This window comes from Ailuropoda melanoleuca, chromosome 19, assembly GCF_002007445.2.
Source record: "Ailuropoda melanoleuca isolate Jingjing chromosome 19, ASM200744v2, whole genome shotgun sequence".
Taxonomy (NCBI): Eukaryota; Metazoa; Chordata; class Mammalia; order Carnivora; family Ursidae; genus Ailuropoda; species Ailuropoda melanoleuca.
Window position 1 is genome coordinate 14,332,989 of NC_048236.1, and position 16,678 is coordinate 14,349,666.

At 37.6% G+C, this 16,678-nt stretch overlaps 1 protein-coding gene across 1 annotated transcript in view; it reads left to right on the forward strand.

Moving 5' to 3' along the window:
- Nucleotides 1-16,678, forward strand: part of BEND6 (BEN domain containing 6) — a 51,872-nt gene that overhangs the window by 28,231 nt on the left and 6,963 nt on the right. Inside the window, exons 4-6 of the mRNA XM_011224581.3 lie at nt 12,326-12,546; nt 14,197-14,389; nt 15,380-15,516. Of these exons, the coding sequence (XP_011222883.1) occupies nt 12,326-12,546; nt 14,197-14,389; nt 15,380-15,507 (542 nt within the window). The 3' untranslated portion in view covers nt 15,508-15,516. The remainder of the gene's footprint in view (nt 1-12,325; nt 12,547-14,196; nt 14,390-15,379; nt 15,517-16,678) is intronic.

Here is a 16,678-nt window from a genome sequence, read left to right on the forward strand (position 1 = left end):
AATGATGGGAAACAGAGAGAACATGGTGATGAGCTAGATTTCCATTTCGTGGTAAATGACTCACATTCTTTCCTAAGAATATTTATTACATTGAAGACTTCACAGTTTTAAGTAGAAGCAGTTACAGCTAAAATATGTTTATTCCAACACCAAACCATTATCTCTTTATTTTTTTCAAATTTAAATATTGAATTTTTGTAGTTGATTTTTTTTTCTGGTGAGGTTTTTGTGATTTCAAAAAACAGATCATTGTTATTTTTATATAATCTCTTCTAGGACTTAGAGTAAGATGAAAAGCTAATTTATAGAGTTAGCATAAATTGGTGATTAAAAGTATTGATTTTTGAGTTACAGACCTTGTTTGAATCCCAGCTCTGCTTACTGGCTATACAACTGTGGCCATGTCACTTTACTGGGTCCAGCCCCAGCTTCAATCTTCCCATCTACAAACTGAGGGGTGGGGGGCAACCTATCGTGTCCCTGCTGCTATGAATATTAAAAGAGATCATTGGAAGAAATGTTTCACCCAAAGCACACGATAGGTGCTCAGTAATGGTATTTATTATTGTTACTGTCTCTGCTTTTATCAACACCGGAACCTGATACATAAAATCCCAGAAAGAAAATTATTACACCAATTTTGTTATACATTTAGATGAGAAAATTCTAAGTGTGAGTAGCAAATGAGTTTCAATAGTATATGAAGAGAATCACTATGACAAGCTTCTTCTCCCTCCCACACTCTGAATTGCCATTTCATTTTTTTCTCTCTGCCAACTTCTCACACCTCCTCCTATATCCTCACTCTCAGATGATGACTTTACTTCTGACTTCATTGAGAAATTGGAGGATACGAAAGAGACTGTCATCTCCCTGCACCCATGCTTTATTTTTTTGTATTTTTGTTTTTTAAGTGAACTCTACACCCAACTTGGGGCTTGAACTCACGACCTCAAGATCAAGAATCACATGCTCTACCAGCTGAGCCAGCCAAGTGCCCTATCCTTGCACCCGTGCTTTATGTTTCACTCTCTCCTGTCACTCATGATGACCTACCATCTTGTCTAGTCAAAGGCAGGATTTCCATCTATGCATCAGATGCCCTCCTCTTTCACCAACTGAGGACAGAGCTCCAGAGCTTCTCCTGGCTCTCCACTATAAGATAAAGTTCTCCTTCTCTATTGAATCATTCCCATTAGCCTCAGACTTACTGTTATTTCTCCCATTTAAAAAATAAAACAAAACCCCTTGCTTCTCTACTTTCCACCCTGTTTCTCTCCTCCTCCTCTTTATAGGAAAAACTCCCTAAATGACTTGATGCTACACACTGTGTTCAATTTTTCCCTTTCTTTTCTCCCTGGATCCACTTCAATTAGTTCCTTATCGTTCTATCATAACTTCTTTTCTCTTGTTCAATAATAACCCCCATATATAAGTTTACTGGTAACAAAGTATCACAAATTACATAGCTTAAACAACAGAAATGTGTTGTCTCCCACTTCTGAAGTCTAGGATTTCAAAATCAAGGTGTCAGCAGGATCATGCTTGCATGTTAGAGGAAGCCCTCTCCCCCAGCTTCTGGTTGTTCCTGGACTTGAGGCCATGTAATGCCTGTCTTCCCATGGTGTTCTCCCTGTGTGCTTACCTTTCAACGTGTCTAGACTTCCCCCTTCTTATAAGGACACCAATCATACTGGATCAGGACCCACCTTAATGACCTCAGTTTTTTTTTTAAAGATTTTATTTATTTATTTAACATAGAGAAAGATAGTGAGAGAGGGAACACAAGCAGGGGGAGTGGGAGAGGGAGAAACAGGCTTCCCGCTGAGCAGGGAGCCTGATGAGGGGCTTGATCCCAGGACCGTGGGATCGTGACCTGAGCCAAAGGCAGATGCTTAACGACTGAGCCACCCAGGTGCCCCATTAATGACCTCAGTTAAACTTGATTACACCTATAACGACCCTACTTCCAAATAAGTCCGCATTCTGAGGTACTAGGGGTTAGGACTCCAATTTATCTTTTTGAGGGGACACAGTTCAACCCATACATTCCATATTGCTAACCTCAAAAGTCATTTCTTTCTTTCTCTCTTTTTCTCTTTCTCTCTTTCTTTCTTTTTCTTTCTTTCTTTGAGAGAGAGAGAGCACAGAGGGAGAGGGAGAAGCAGAAAGCTCAATGCAGTGCTCAACTAGGGGTTAGGACCCCAATTTATCTTTTTGAGGGGACACAGTTCAACCCATACATTCCATATTGCTAACCTCAAAAGTCATTTCTTTCTTTCTTTCTTTTTCTCTTTTTCTCTTTCTTTCTTTTTCTTTCTTTCTTTCTTTGAGAGAGAGAGAGAGAGCACAGAGGGAGAGGGAGAAGCAGAAAGCTCAATGCAGGGCTCAGTCCCAGGACACTGAGATCATGACCTGAGTCCAAGGCAGATGCTTAACTGACTGAGCCACCCAGGCGCCCCTCCAAAGCCATTTCTCAATGATTATCTAATTGCCCTATTACCAGTATTTGAGACATTTGGCTATCTCTCCTTCTCTGAAAGTTTCCTCATTTTGCTTCTAGGACACCAAATTTACCAGTTTTCCTCTTACACTGCTGGTCTTTCTTTCTATCTAAGTCCATATGGCTGATTTATTTTATCATCTTCCCCACCAAATATTTAATGATGCCCTAAGCTCAGTCCTTGGACTTCTTTCCTTTCTATGTACATTCACTCCATAGGTGATCATATCCAATTATATGATGTTAAAATCCATCAGTAAGCTATGATTCTCCAGCCTGGACTTCTCCCTTTAACTCCAGACTCATTGTCCCACTGTGGATGTGACATGACTGATAGGTATCTCAGATTAACATGCTCCTGACCACACTCCTGACCTTCTCCCTCAACCTGTTTTTCTCTTTCTTCCTCATCCCGGTTAATGCTAACTTCATTGGTCCAATTTCTCAAACCAAAAACCAATTTCTGTATTTCTTTTACATTGTACACCCAGTCCATTGGCAAACCCTACTGGCTTTACCTTCAAAACATTTCTGGGATACAATCCTTTTTACCACCCCTACTGTTGCCACTCTAGCCCAAGCCACCATTATCTCACACATAGATTATTATGGTGGATTCCTAGCTGGTATCACTATTTTTGCTCTTGCTTTTCTCTAGTCTATTCTCAGCACAGTTGCAAGAATAATCCTGCTTAACGTAAGTCAGTTCATGTCGCTTCTCTCTTCAAAACTCTTAAGTGAATTTCCACCTCACTCAGAGGAAAATGGAAGTCATTTTTTATGATCTTTAGTCCTTACATGATCTGGCTATTCCTCTTCTGCTTGTCTCTCTTGGCTTTATTTTCTACTACTCCCCCCTCCTTCTCTGTGATCCGGCCACACTGAACAACTTATGTTTTCTTTGAAGACATCATACGTAATCTTACTTCAGTGTCTTTGTACTGGTCATTTCCTCAGCCTGGAATGTTCTTCCCCCAGATATCCACTTACTTACTTCAAGTAAGTACACTCACTTCAAGACCTTACTCTAAATTCATCTTTTCCCTAAACTCCTTCCTCAATCTAAAATTTCAACCTCTCTTTGTGCAACGTTTTTTATCCTTCTCTCCTGCTTCATTTCCACTTTGGCACTTACAATTCTCTATATAATCTATTATATATTCAATATGTCTACCCCCTCCATACACACACACACACAAGTGTACCTACAGAAACCAAATTGTAGAGTTGGCTATTGGCTAGACTTCAGGCAACAGAAAAAGTCAGGAACTGCCCACTGCTGCTGTGGTATTCATCCATGCATTTACTCATTCGGTAATATTTATAAAGTCTTACTATATATTAGGCACTGTTCTAAGTACCTAAGAAAATCCAGCAAATAAAACAAAGATCCTTGCTCTCATGGAGCCTACATTCTAGTGGGGTAAGACAATCAAAAATCACAATAAATAATAATTGAGTAAATTATATAATAACAGTAGCTGATAGTAGTACAGAAAAAATAAGGAAGGTAAAGGAGGATTGAGATTTGAAGGAGAGGATCATAAAAACACAATCTTAAATACAGTCCTAAATAACATGATCATAGTAGGCCTCCTTCTGAAGATACATTTGGGAAGTAGGAAGATAAAAGAAAGTTGAAATTTTATGTATAATCCAAATAAGAAAGTGTCTGAGAGAAGACTGCAGAATGGTTATTTATCTTTTGCTCAGTAATGCTCTTAATAAATCTTTGAACTAAGAATCAGGGCTCTTTTTCAGTTTATAAACCTACTAACTGAGAAAAATGGCAGGATATATATGCCATTTTAGACGTTCAGAATGGCAAATGTGTCTGTTATACATGTATGTATAAAGCATTTGAAACATGTCTTGTGGACCACAACTGACCAACCCATAAGATATAAAAGGAAAAAAAGGTGATATATCTATTGTATAGAAGGTATTAAATTGTCATTGTTTTTAGAGAATGAATGTATACCTAGGAAAAAGAAAACATCAACTGAAAACTCAACTCTTGTAGCAAATGAGATTTCAGTAAGAATCAAAAATCAGTTAAGTTTTGCCTAGGTTTCTTTAAGTATGACATAAAGCTTAAGTGAAATATGTGTAACTCTCCCTTCTTTCTTGAAACCCTACTGAAAGTAAACTTAAAATGAGTAAAAACACAAGTACCAAGAAAACTTAAAAGAAAACCATAGCAGATCAAAGATGCCAATAAAATTTTAGAAGCTGAAAAGCAGATGGATGAGTAGTAATTGACTAACTCTGTAAAAATCCGAAAGCTCAGTGTCTGGAGTGGGGATGAGAAGGGAATTGAGGTAGAGAAACTAAAATGAAGCCAAATCACACCACAGAACTATAAATGGTTTAGGATTTGTACCTGTGAAAGGGATTATGATAGTGCTGGTAATGTGAAAACTGGAGTCACTGAAAGACCTACCTAAAGGCCTTTTGGGACCACAAAGTCACATGTTCTTCCTATGTAGCCTGCAACTACCACCCTTCACTACAGCAGAAGATAGAGGTTTTCTCTCAGAAGAGGTTGAACCAAAGCTATGAACTCAAGGACACTGGGCGGAGCTGAGGGAAGGTGATTATTTAAAGAAATCCTCTAACATGGAACACAGATCAAAATGAGCAAAGAGAAAAGTAAGATCAAAGGAAACAGAGACAATTCAGGGAGCAGAAGAAATATGCATGAAACAAGAACAGGGTAGTTTAAGAGAGGAATATCCAAAGAACAAGGGTAGAAACCTAGAAATTCAATAAAATGTCTGGAAGTTAAAGTTAAGAAAATCTTGTAGATATTAGAGGAAGAAGACCAAGGAAAGGAAAATAGAGAAGATTAGGAAAAATAAAGAATTAGTCCAAGAGGTTGAATGTCCAAAGACAAGAGTTCCTAAAAGATACAAGAGAGAAGAGGGAGAAGTTATTTAAAAAATTAATACCATAAGTTTCTAGAACTGAAGGACACAAATTTTTACATTGGAAGATAACACCAAAAGCAAAAAGACTTGTCCAAGTCATAACATTGTGAAATTTCAGAACACCAAAAGTAAAGGGAATTTCCAAAGGCTTTCAGAGGGAATAAGCATGCCCCATGCTAAGGATTGGGCATTGGACTTTTCACCAGCAACACTGGAAGTTCCAAGATAATTAAGCAATGCCTTCCAAATTCTTTTTTTTTTTTTCTTTTTAAGATTTTATTTATTTACTCGACAGAGATAGAGACAGCCAGCGAGAGAGGGAACACAAGCAGGGGGAGTGGGAGAGGAAGAAGCAGGCTCTTAGCAGAGGAGCCTGACGTGGGGCTCGATCCCACAACGGCCGGGATCACGCCCTGAGCTGAAGGCAGACGCTTAACCACTGTGCCACCCAGGCGCCCCGATGCCTTCCAAATTCTGAAAGGAAATGATGTAAATCTAGACTTTTACACCCAAGTGATATTATCAACTAAATGTGAGGGTTGGTAACACTTTCATACAATGTCTCACTAATGTATTTCCTATGATTTCTTTTTCAAAGGCTAATGGAGGATGCACTCTTCCCAAATGAAGAGAGTGAATCTAGAAAAATAAAAACATGACATCCAGAGAACAGGTGGTCCAAGTCAGGAGAGAGACAAGGAGGAGCCATAGAATGGTAGTGAAGGGAAGCTCCAGGATGACAAGTATACAGTAGCCTAGAAGCAGCTAGTCCAGATTGTGGAGGAGTGTGGAGGGCTCCAGGGGAGACAGCACCAAGAAAAATATGAAATTGATAGATGACATGATATATCCAATATACTGAAAAGAGATTTTACAGCTCTGATATGAAGTTTAGAGATGTATAACTGAAAGAAACAGTGTAAAAAATAATAATAATAAGGTAATAGTGTAAAAAATAATAATAAGGGGGGGAATCATGTTTTAAAGAAAAGGAATTGTGAATAATATTTACATCACTATAATAATGTAAGCACAATATTTATTGAACAATTATGTTACCACTATTCTGGGATGATGAGAAGAGTATGTATGTGTATGTTTACATGTGAGTACCAGGTATGTATGTTTCTGTGTGGCTGGGAGAGGAGTTGAAAGAGAACAATATTGGCATATTACATAGTTGAAACTAAGTAGGGTTGCCTAGCTTGCTCAGTCATAGAGCATGTGACTCTTGATCTCAGGGTTGTGAGTTCAAGCCCCATATTGCATGGAGAGCTTACTTAAAAAAAAAGAAAAAAGAAAATTAATAAATAATTATATTGATCTGAAAAATCAATAAATAGTTGTATATGCATATTATTATTTGAGATTATGAAGGTAAGTACCAGAAGAAGCAGATAAAAGGATTAGAATTGATGATTTCTGAGAGTGGTAATCAAGAGTGGTGAGTGTTAGGGCAGAAGACTGCTGTTATTCATTATAAACCTTATTTTACTTCAAAACTGGTAAATGCCTATTATATAATGGTCCTCCAAAACTAGCCTCTACCATTTTTTTAATCAGTAATTTCCTTTTGGGTCATAAATTTCCAGTTATTTTCTTAGAAAAAAAAAGAATCTCGGCGTCCCTGGGTGGTTCAGTCGGTTAAGCATCTGCCTTGGGCTCAGGTCATGATCCCAGGGTCTTGGGATCAAACCCCATGTCAGGCTCTCTGCTCAGCAGGGGGCCTCCTTCTCCCTTTCCCTTTGCCTGCCGCTCCCCGTGCTTGTGCTCTCTCTCTCTCAAATAAATAATTAAAATCTTTAAAAAGAAGAAGAAAAAAAATCTAGTCACATTAATTACAAACAACTATAAAATATCAACAAATAACCCTAACAAGAAATGTATGTGATCAATGAAGAAAAATAAAAAACTCAGTGAAGAAATATACAAACCTAAATTAATGGAGAGACTTGTCACGTTCATTGATGAAAAGAGAAGATGCCAGTTCATCCCCAAATAATTAACACTTTGAGTGGAATTCCAATAAAAATACTAATGATTTCTTGTTTTGTTTTGTTTTTGGAAATTTGACAATGATTATTATAAAGTTAACCTGAAAAACTAGGCAAAATCAATTAAGAACATTCTGAAAAAGAATATGAGGGTATAACATGCCAACATTAAATCATATAAATTTCCAATAATTAAAAATGACTTGCTAGTGCAAGTTCAGCAGATCAATGCAACAGAATACAGATCCCTCAAACAGAGCCTCATATATGATAAAGAAACCATCCTACAAGTACTATGGCATAGAGGTAAAGAGTATAGATTTAGAGGGGGCCAAACGACCTGGGTTCAAACCCTGGCTCTGCCACCTGCTGTCTGTGTAACCATGTGCAAGTTGTTCAACCACTCTGTGCCTCAGTTTCCTCATCTCAAAACTGGAAATAATGAAAGTACTTACCTGGGTCACATGTAAAGCATTCATGGATCTGTGACCTTATCACTCAGAGCCCTGCTCTTAGAAAGGCCCCACATACTGGTTAAAGGCTCTGCTGTCACCATATTAAGGTTTTTAAGAAGTTTTGAACACAGAGTGCTGCATTTTCATGTTTGCAATGACCCTGGCAATTCATGTAGCAAGTCCTGCAAGTTAATCAGGAAAAGGATAAATTATTCAGCAAATGGCTCTGGGGAAACTGATATTCCAGTGTGTTGGGGGTGGGGGATGCAAGTTCAAGTTAGCTTCTCATTTCACTCCATGTGGCACACTAAAAACATAACTATACAGTTTAAATAAAAACCCCATGTTCTGAATTTTTTAGTGGGAAGTATTGGTTTAAACACATGATGAAATTTATCTTTAAAAATGAATAATATATATTTTCTAATACTGTTCACTGAATAGGCCTAAAAAGAACTCAATAGCAAAGAATATGCCTACCACCTGGATTTGGTCATATAATAACACTTCCCACTAAAAGGAGCTTGGTTTCCTCAGAGAAATGGCTGATTCCAGACTTTGCACAGGCAATGTACAAGACGAGCCTTGTTGGGAGCCTAGAACAGGAAATCCTGATGAAAATCTTGTTATACCGGAAAGCAAAGCAGTTAACATAGACTGTGGACATGCCAGTTAGAAGAGGTTCCCAATGGCCAAAGATGAGACAATTTGAGTATCAATAATAAGGATAACAATAGTAGGTTATATATATTTAAATGCAGGAGTTCATAATGGTATTCAAAAAAGAAAAAATTTAATGGTCATCTGAAAACTGTCTAATACAGATTTAAAAAAAACAACAAACATTTATCCTGTCATTATTATAGGAAATAAACCTAAGTGTAACCAAATAGTTGATGGGAGGAAGTTTCCCTTTGTACAAGATTTCTAGCTAATAAATGAAGAAGAAAAGTATTAGAATACCACCTTTTTGCAACTCCTTATGAGGTAATGAATGTAAGAGGTGATCATCCAGTGACGACTAATATCAGAAAGAAAAGCTAACCATGTATTCAATGCTACCTGATAGAATTTTTAAACATTACCTAAATCTAATCGAGCCATTAAAGTCATGTTTTCAAGTGGAAAATAACCCATCAACAGGTGAATGAAAACTTTAATTGTAGAGTATCCATATAATGAAATATTAGTCAGCAGCAAAAAGGAATGAATGACAGATACATACGACAACAGGAATGAATCTCAAAACATTATGCAGAGCAAAAGAAAAAAAAGACCAAAAAAACACACAAAACCCCAGAATATATGGTTTGAACCCATTTATACGTAATTCTAGAACAGGTAAAACTTACCTCTGGCTAAAGAAGTCAGATCAGTGGTTGCCTCAAAGGCGAGTCCAGGGGTTGACTTGGAAGGGACATGAGGCAACTTTCTGGGAGGATGGAGATGTTCTATACCTTGCTGGGTGTGCATTAACTGGGTATATCATTTTGTCAAACTCATCTCCCTTTACCTACTTAACTTCTGCTCAGACTTTGTGTGAGATCTTGCCTTTGATTCTATGTAAATTAGGCCTCAAAAGATCATATTTTCCAAGAAGATTTAACAAAATAGGCGAATATTCAACTTACAGTCTTAATTGGAAAAAAGAACTATGATAAACTCCATGTATATAGTACAGTCTAGTTATGTAAAAGAAAACGCAATGACAAGAAGGATGCATTCCAATGAACATGTCCAACTTTCATTATTAGAAAAAAGTCAGTAAATATTCTTCACACCTCACTTTATACCAAATTCTTTTTTTCTCTTTACATCCTAACTGCCTCCTTGCGGTTCCACAAATACAGAACTTGCATTTCTTTTGCCTCTGATGACCTCGTTTCCTCCAGCTATTTAATTTTTACTCAGCCTTTGGCTCTCGGGCCAATCCTGACCTCCCCAGAGAAGCTCTCCGTATCCCTCCCCTCCCCAGGCTGGGTCAAATACATAATGCCTCTCCTTTGTGGTACTTAACAATTGCAATTTTTCATTTCTTTGCATGCACCTTGAGTGTGCCAAACTAAAAAGTTAAGGGCACTGTCCTCTAGATTGCCACATTTGCCTAAGACTTCGGATGCTAACTAAACTCAGACGTTTTCCAAAAGTACCCTCAGGTCCAATAGTTTGCTGAATAAAGTCACAACTCACTGAAACCTATTATACTCATAGTTACATTTATTACAGGGAAAGAATACACGTTAGAACCAGCCAAAATTGGAAGATACACGGAGGGCAGAGTCTGGATGATTTCCAAATGTGAGCTTCCATTGCCTTCAAGATGCTTTACCCTCCTAGCATTTATACATTACAATATGCATGCAGTATTGTCCATCCAGGAAGCTCACCTGAGCTCCAGTGTCCAAAGTTTTTATTGAGGGTTCATTACATAAGCATGACTGATTGACTGATTGATTGACAGCCTATGTTGAACTCAGTCTCTACATCTTTCTAGCTTTCTGGCTGTGGTCAGGTTCCACGCTAAGACTATTGGGTGTGATTGTTCACACCCTGAGATATACCTTAGCATGAGCTGTCAGGTCTGAGTGGCTCCCCCTGAACAACTAAGAAACTCCTCCTGTCACTGGGAAAATTCCAGGGGTTTTTTGGAGGTTACTCTCCAGGAACAGGGGAGGCCAGACCTCTCTTTAGGCAGGTCAGATTCTTACTCCACATCACATTGGGTAAATAAACCCTCCCCCGCCCCAGGCCAAAAGGCCAGTATCGCATCAGGTGTTGCTCCCAGTCTCGGCCCTACCACTTAAGAGGGTGGTTGGCAAATGTCAAGAGTCTGCATAACATAGTAGTTTATAGCATGGAGTTGGCTAAGTCTGAATCTGAATTTTGCTCTTCTTCTCCCTAATTGGGTTGACCCTGGATGGGTTTTTAAATCTCTCTTGCTGCGTAATTGTCCTCATCTGTAAACTGGGGGTAATGATAATATCCATCTCAGAGAGCAATGAGGATTAAATGAATGAACATCAGTAAAGTTCTCAGAATAGTGCCTGGCACAGAATAAAAGCTAGATAAATGTTTTATATTATTAAATGCTCAATGAATAATTGCTTATTGAATTAGTGAATGGGACATGAGAGGGGTTTAGGAAATATTAATTGAAAGAACATAAAAGAAGACTTCCTTCAGTAGATTTTACTGTTTTTCTGTTACTATAGTACCAAATGTATTGATTTGGATGTGTCATCAATACGCCTGATTTTCAGCTCTCAAATCAAATATTAGTCCAAAAATTATAGCTTAATAATATGCTTAAGAAAAAAGTTTCAGTCTTTTTACTTCTCCAGCAGCCTCAACCATAGAGTGAGGAGTTGAATCAGAGAGGGTTCAAAGTTTTTTCAACTCCAACAAAATGCTATCTGTCCTTAGGAAACAAACTAGATATAACCATAACTAGAGAAGACCATTCTACATGGAGGCATGAACCTTTGTGTAAGTGTCCATTAAAAAAGGAACAAAGAGGGCACCTGGGTGGCTCAGTCTGTTAAGCATCTGCCTTTGGCTCAGGTCCTAGGATCCCTGCTCAGAGGGGAGTCTGCTTCTCCCTCTCCCTTTGCTCCTCTCCCTCACTCATACTCTCTCTCTCTCTGTGTCAAATAAATAAATAAGATCTTTAAAAAAAAAGGGGGGGGGACAAAGAGAACATTCAGCTGATTACCAAAATTCATCCTTAATATGTGAAAACATAGTTTTGAATTGTGGCAATGAATTTTTATTAATTTGATGAAATTTGACTCCCTGGAAAACCACACACAAGGGTCACTGAAAATCTATTTATTTGTATTATTTTTTAAACAAAAATTTTCTTTTATTGAAGCATAGTTGACATATTAGTTTCAGGTGTACAACAGTGATTTGACAATTCTATACATTATGAAATCCTCACCACAATAAGTGTAGTTACTACCTGTCACCATACAAAGTTATTACAGTGTTATTGACTATTTTAATAGATTTAAATGGAAATGGTTTATTTTAATGGTCATTTAAACTGGCCAGGTGTGACTATCTGGAAGGTGACTGATAATAGAATCAACAATGTCCCCAAGTGAGATTAAAAACTTTCAAATAATACTATTAGCAACTAGAAAAAAGAGCCAACTCTTTAAACCATTCATTTTAGTTATGAAGTAAGGCATATACATTTAAATACAACAACCAAATGTTTTTGAATTGATTTATTATTACTAAGCCATTATTAAATTAAATAATAATCCAACAATTTTTCTTACCGTATTTATTTTCTAAAAATAGTAAATGTTAATAATTTGTTCCACCTATTTCTATATATGCAATATAATATGTATATACACACAATAAAAAAAATAGGAATATATGCCCCTGTTACTAAAAGTATTTGTAAAGTGTTACTTTTTCTCGCCATTTTAGTGTTACCACAAGCAGTCACCCAGTTTGAAGAACTGGTTGGTATGGCGGAGGCCCTGCTTAAGGGGGGAGGAACCATGTCCACCTCTGCATCCACCCTCTGGAGAGCGACAAACAACTCCTCACCGGACTCGTTTGCCTCAACGTGCAGTAACTCTAACTCGAATTCCAGTTCACCGATTTCCCTGAAAGCTGAAGAAGAGCATCCTACTGATGAGAAACAGGTCAGTGGGAACGCCTGCCCTATCTTTCTCTGAGATACGGTAAATAAAAAAATTAAAGTAAGACTACAAAATGATGGGGCATCTGGCTGGCTCAGTCGGTGGAGCATGTGACTTTTGATCTTAGGGTTGTAAATTCAAGCCCCGCTTGGGTGTAGAGATTATTCAAAAATAAAATTTTTTTTAAAAAGACTACAAAATGATCATTGTTTTGTCAGATAACTTTGGGTAACTTTTGGTCATGACCAAATCATTGCAATTACATAAAACAATTTTTTAACAGTAAGTTTTTAAAAAATGCTTGTTTCACAAATATCCGGTTTAAAAAACTAAAGTCAAATTGTGACCAATGATGAGGTTATTCAACTAGAAAATTCTTAAATCAGTGATGGATAACTATGCATTGAGGGTTACAAAATTATATATTGGGTGAAGGTAAATTTCAGCTTCTGCACCCTGGAGGAACATAATCTTTTCCTACTTCCCCAATTTCTCTTCAAGAAACAGAGGCTAAAAAGACAAGAGTTTCATTAGATCAGTCATCAGCTTTGGAAAACATGCCTTCCAGAGCATTAAATACTAACAATCTAACATTTAGAATATTTGACTCTTGCTATATCAGTTTCCTTTTGTTATGTCACAGATGACCACAAACTTAGTGATATGTAATAGCGCATATGTATTATCTCAGAGTTCGGTAGGGCAGAAGTGTGGTAAAATCAAGGAGTCAGCAGGTGCATTCCTTTCTGGAGGCTCTAAGGAAGACTCTGTTTCCTGCTTCTTTAAGTTAATGTAGAGTTCAGTTTCTTGTGATTGTAGAACTGAGTTCCCCGTTTCCTTGCTGACTGTAAACTGAAGACCATTCCCACTTCTAGGGACAACCTCATTCTCTGGTTCATGGCCCATTCCACCACCTTCAGTGCCAGCCATGGAGGCAAAGCCTCTCTCATGCTTCCCATCTGCCCTCTTTCTTCTGTGTCTTTTTTTTTGACTCCCTCTCTGCCTCCCTCTTCTGCTATTAAGGGGTCCTGTGATAAAATTGGGCCCACCTGGTTAATCCAGGATAATTTCCCCATCTCAAGGTATTTAACTTTAATCACACCCCTAGAAGGTAATATAGTCACAGGTTCCAGGGATATGGATATCTTCAGTGGGCTATTATTCTGCCTAACACACTTAGTAGGAGGTGTTGGGGATAGGACTCATCCTTAAACCATCCAATCCAGACCACATGGCAAGAGCTTGTGTACGCTCTGGAACAAATACCTGATAGATACTGGAAATTATAGCAAAGATAACATTTAACTCTAACCCCTGAAATGTAAAATATATTAAAAGTAAAATACATCCGCTTAAAGAATGTTGATTTTAGGGGCGCCTGGGTGGCACAGCGGTTAAGCGTCTGCCTTCGGCTCAGGGCGTGATCCCGGCGTTATGGGATCGAGCCCCACATCAGGCTCCTCCGCTGGGAGCCTGCTTCTTCCTCTCCCACTCCCCCNAAAAAAAAAAAAAAAAAACTAAAAAAAAAAAAAAAAAAAAAAAAGAATGTTGATTTTATATCCTGGTGTGTCTCAACTCACTTAGTAAAATATTTCTCTGGATACTACTTTCCTTTCCTTTTTCCAGTTTCAATTATTATTTTGTATTTTTTAGTTCAAGATTGAAAAATGGCAGATTGCCCGTTGTAACAGGAGCAAGCCTCAGAAGTTTATTAATGATTTAATGCAAGTACTTTACACAAATGAGTACATGGCCACCCACAGCCTGACGGGGGCGAAGTCCTCTACATCGAGGGACAAAGCCGTAAAACCAGCTATGAATCAGAATGAAGTTCAAGAGATCATAGGTATAATGTGATTGCATTACCTTGTCACACGAATTTGAAATTATTTTACCACTCAAGGTTAAGCTATTCTTTCATGGTCTTGTTGTTGTTTATTTTTCTATGAAAGAAAAATCCCAAGATAGCCTAAACCTCTTATTAAGTATGGTAATTTTATAGAAAAAAATTTACATGAAAGCAGTTGTTAAAATAAAACTAAATTTTATTTCACTGAAATGTTTGATGTCATAAAATTCATAACTTCAGAAAAATGCATTTCAAAATCCTTTCAAACAAAATTTCAGGGACAGTTTATACCTTATTTTCCCTCAGTACTAGATCCCTTATCTTTTATTCTAGAAAAATAGGGGCTAATTTTCTACTTACGGGGTTTTTTTAATTTTATTTTATTTCATTTAAATTCAACTAATTAACATATAGTATATTATTAGTTTCAGAGGTAAAGTTCAGTGATTTATCAGTTGTATATAACACCCAGTGCTCATTATATCACATGCCCTCCTTAATCTTACTTACAATTTTTAAGTTAATGAATCTCCTCAAATATAATAATCTAGATTATCAATAATTTTTTTGCAAATATCAAAAAATTTAGGGAATCACTGAACCTGAGCTCTCTGTATTTTAATATGCCATTTCTTAGTTGGAAAAGGATCAGTTAGAATCTAGTTGTTTCAAAAATTAATTCCTAACATTTTGGAGCAAGGGATCTAGAGTGCAGAGCAAATAGCAAGGTTAAAGTGGAGTGGTACCATAGCATTACAAATTTGTACACTCTCAGTTTATAACACAGACCTTCAGGATCTCTAGTTTGCTTCACAGACCCTGCCTATATATTCATCTATTTAAATATCTCATGGGTGTTTGGACCACTTTTGCAAAATGGAGACAAAATTACATTGTGGATTGCTTGATGTTTCATCTTCGTTCATACCTTAAGATGCAAAGGCCTCAAAAAGGGTTTTTGTGTGTTATTGTTGTTGTTTTTTACAGGAGTCACAAAACAGTTATTTCCCAACACAGATGATGTTTCAATTAGGAGAATGATAGGGCAAAAGCTAAACAACTGTACCAAGAAGCCAAATTTAAGCAAAAATCTGAACTCTCAGGACATTAAGTAAATCCTTTTGGTAAGTCCTCTCAATCTTCACAATCCTTTCCATAAGGGAAGATGTCATACATTTATCCCTGGAAGAGCGTTTTGTGAACATTCTATTAGAGAATGCTGGTGGCCCAAGAAATGCTAACAGGCATTCGTGGGGGCGGAGGTGAGGATGGGGAAGGGGGTTTAAATTGGGAGAATGCTAAATTCAAATACAGATTTTCCTTTTCCAGAACCTCTCAGAGTATTTTATACTCTTTAATATGCCCAAGTGCACTGGAAATCTCTAGGAAGGCAATAGAGTATGTAATGTTTTTCAAATGTGTTTTACTGAGAACTTTTCTTTTTCTTCCCAGAATGTATGTTAACTTGGGGTGGGGATAAAAAGGAGCCAAAGGAGGGACACTTGGTAATTTGGGAAGTGTTTCTCTAGAACAGGGGAGATACAGACCTTAGGGAAATCTCTGAGGTACTTGAATGGGACTGAACTTAAAATTCCAAACAGTCATTTGTTTGCTGCAACCCCTGGCTGGAAGTACCGAGGGGTCCCCTCTGCCATTCTCCCTCCTGCTTCTCACTGTCTTTAAAGCTTTAAATCAGTTTTTATAGTTTGTATTGGTTTGAAAAGGATTCTTACCAAGATGTTTCTATTATACTAAGAAAAGTAATCACTTCTAGTGAGTTTTGAAGGAAGTACACTTTACTTTTTTTTAAAGACCATTTATTTATTTATTTGAAAGAGAGAGAAAGAGAGTGAGCAGCAGAGAGAGAGGGAGAAGCAGACTTCCTGCTGAGCAGAGAGCCCGATGTGAGACTCAATCCCAGGACCCTGGGATCATGACCTGAGCCAAAAATATGCTTAACCTGCTAAGCCACCCAGGTGCCCCGGAAATACACTTTATAGTGAGGCCCTGCCCTTGGGCAAAACTCTCAAGTGGAATTTTGTGTTTGCTTTAGCAACCCAATGTGCTGGTTGGTTCACTTGTGCTCATGCTTCCTCTCTATTATTTGATGGAAAGTATTTGAAAAAATGCATTATTGTGTTTTTTAATATTTTTTTATTAATAGAAGTTTATGGTAAATGCATGAGGGCAGGTTTTCCTTCCATTTTGTTTACTTTTTTTTATTTGGAGGGGGCAGGGGGAGGGGCAGGGGGAGAAGCAGGCTCTCCACTGAGCAGGGAGCCTGAC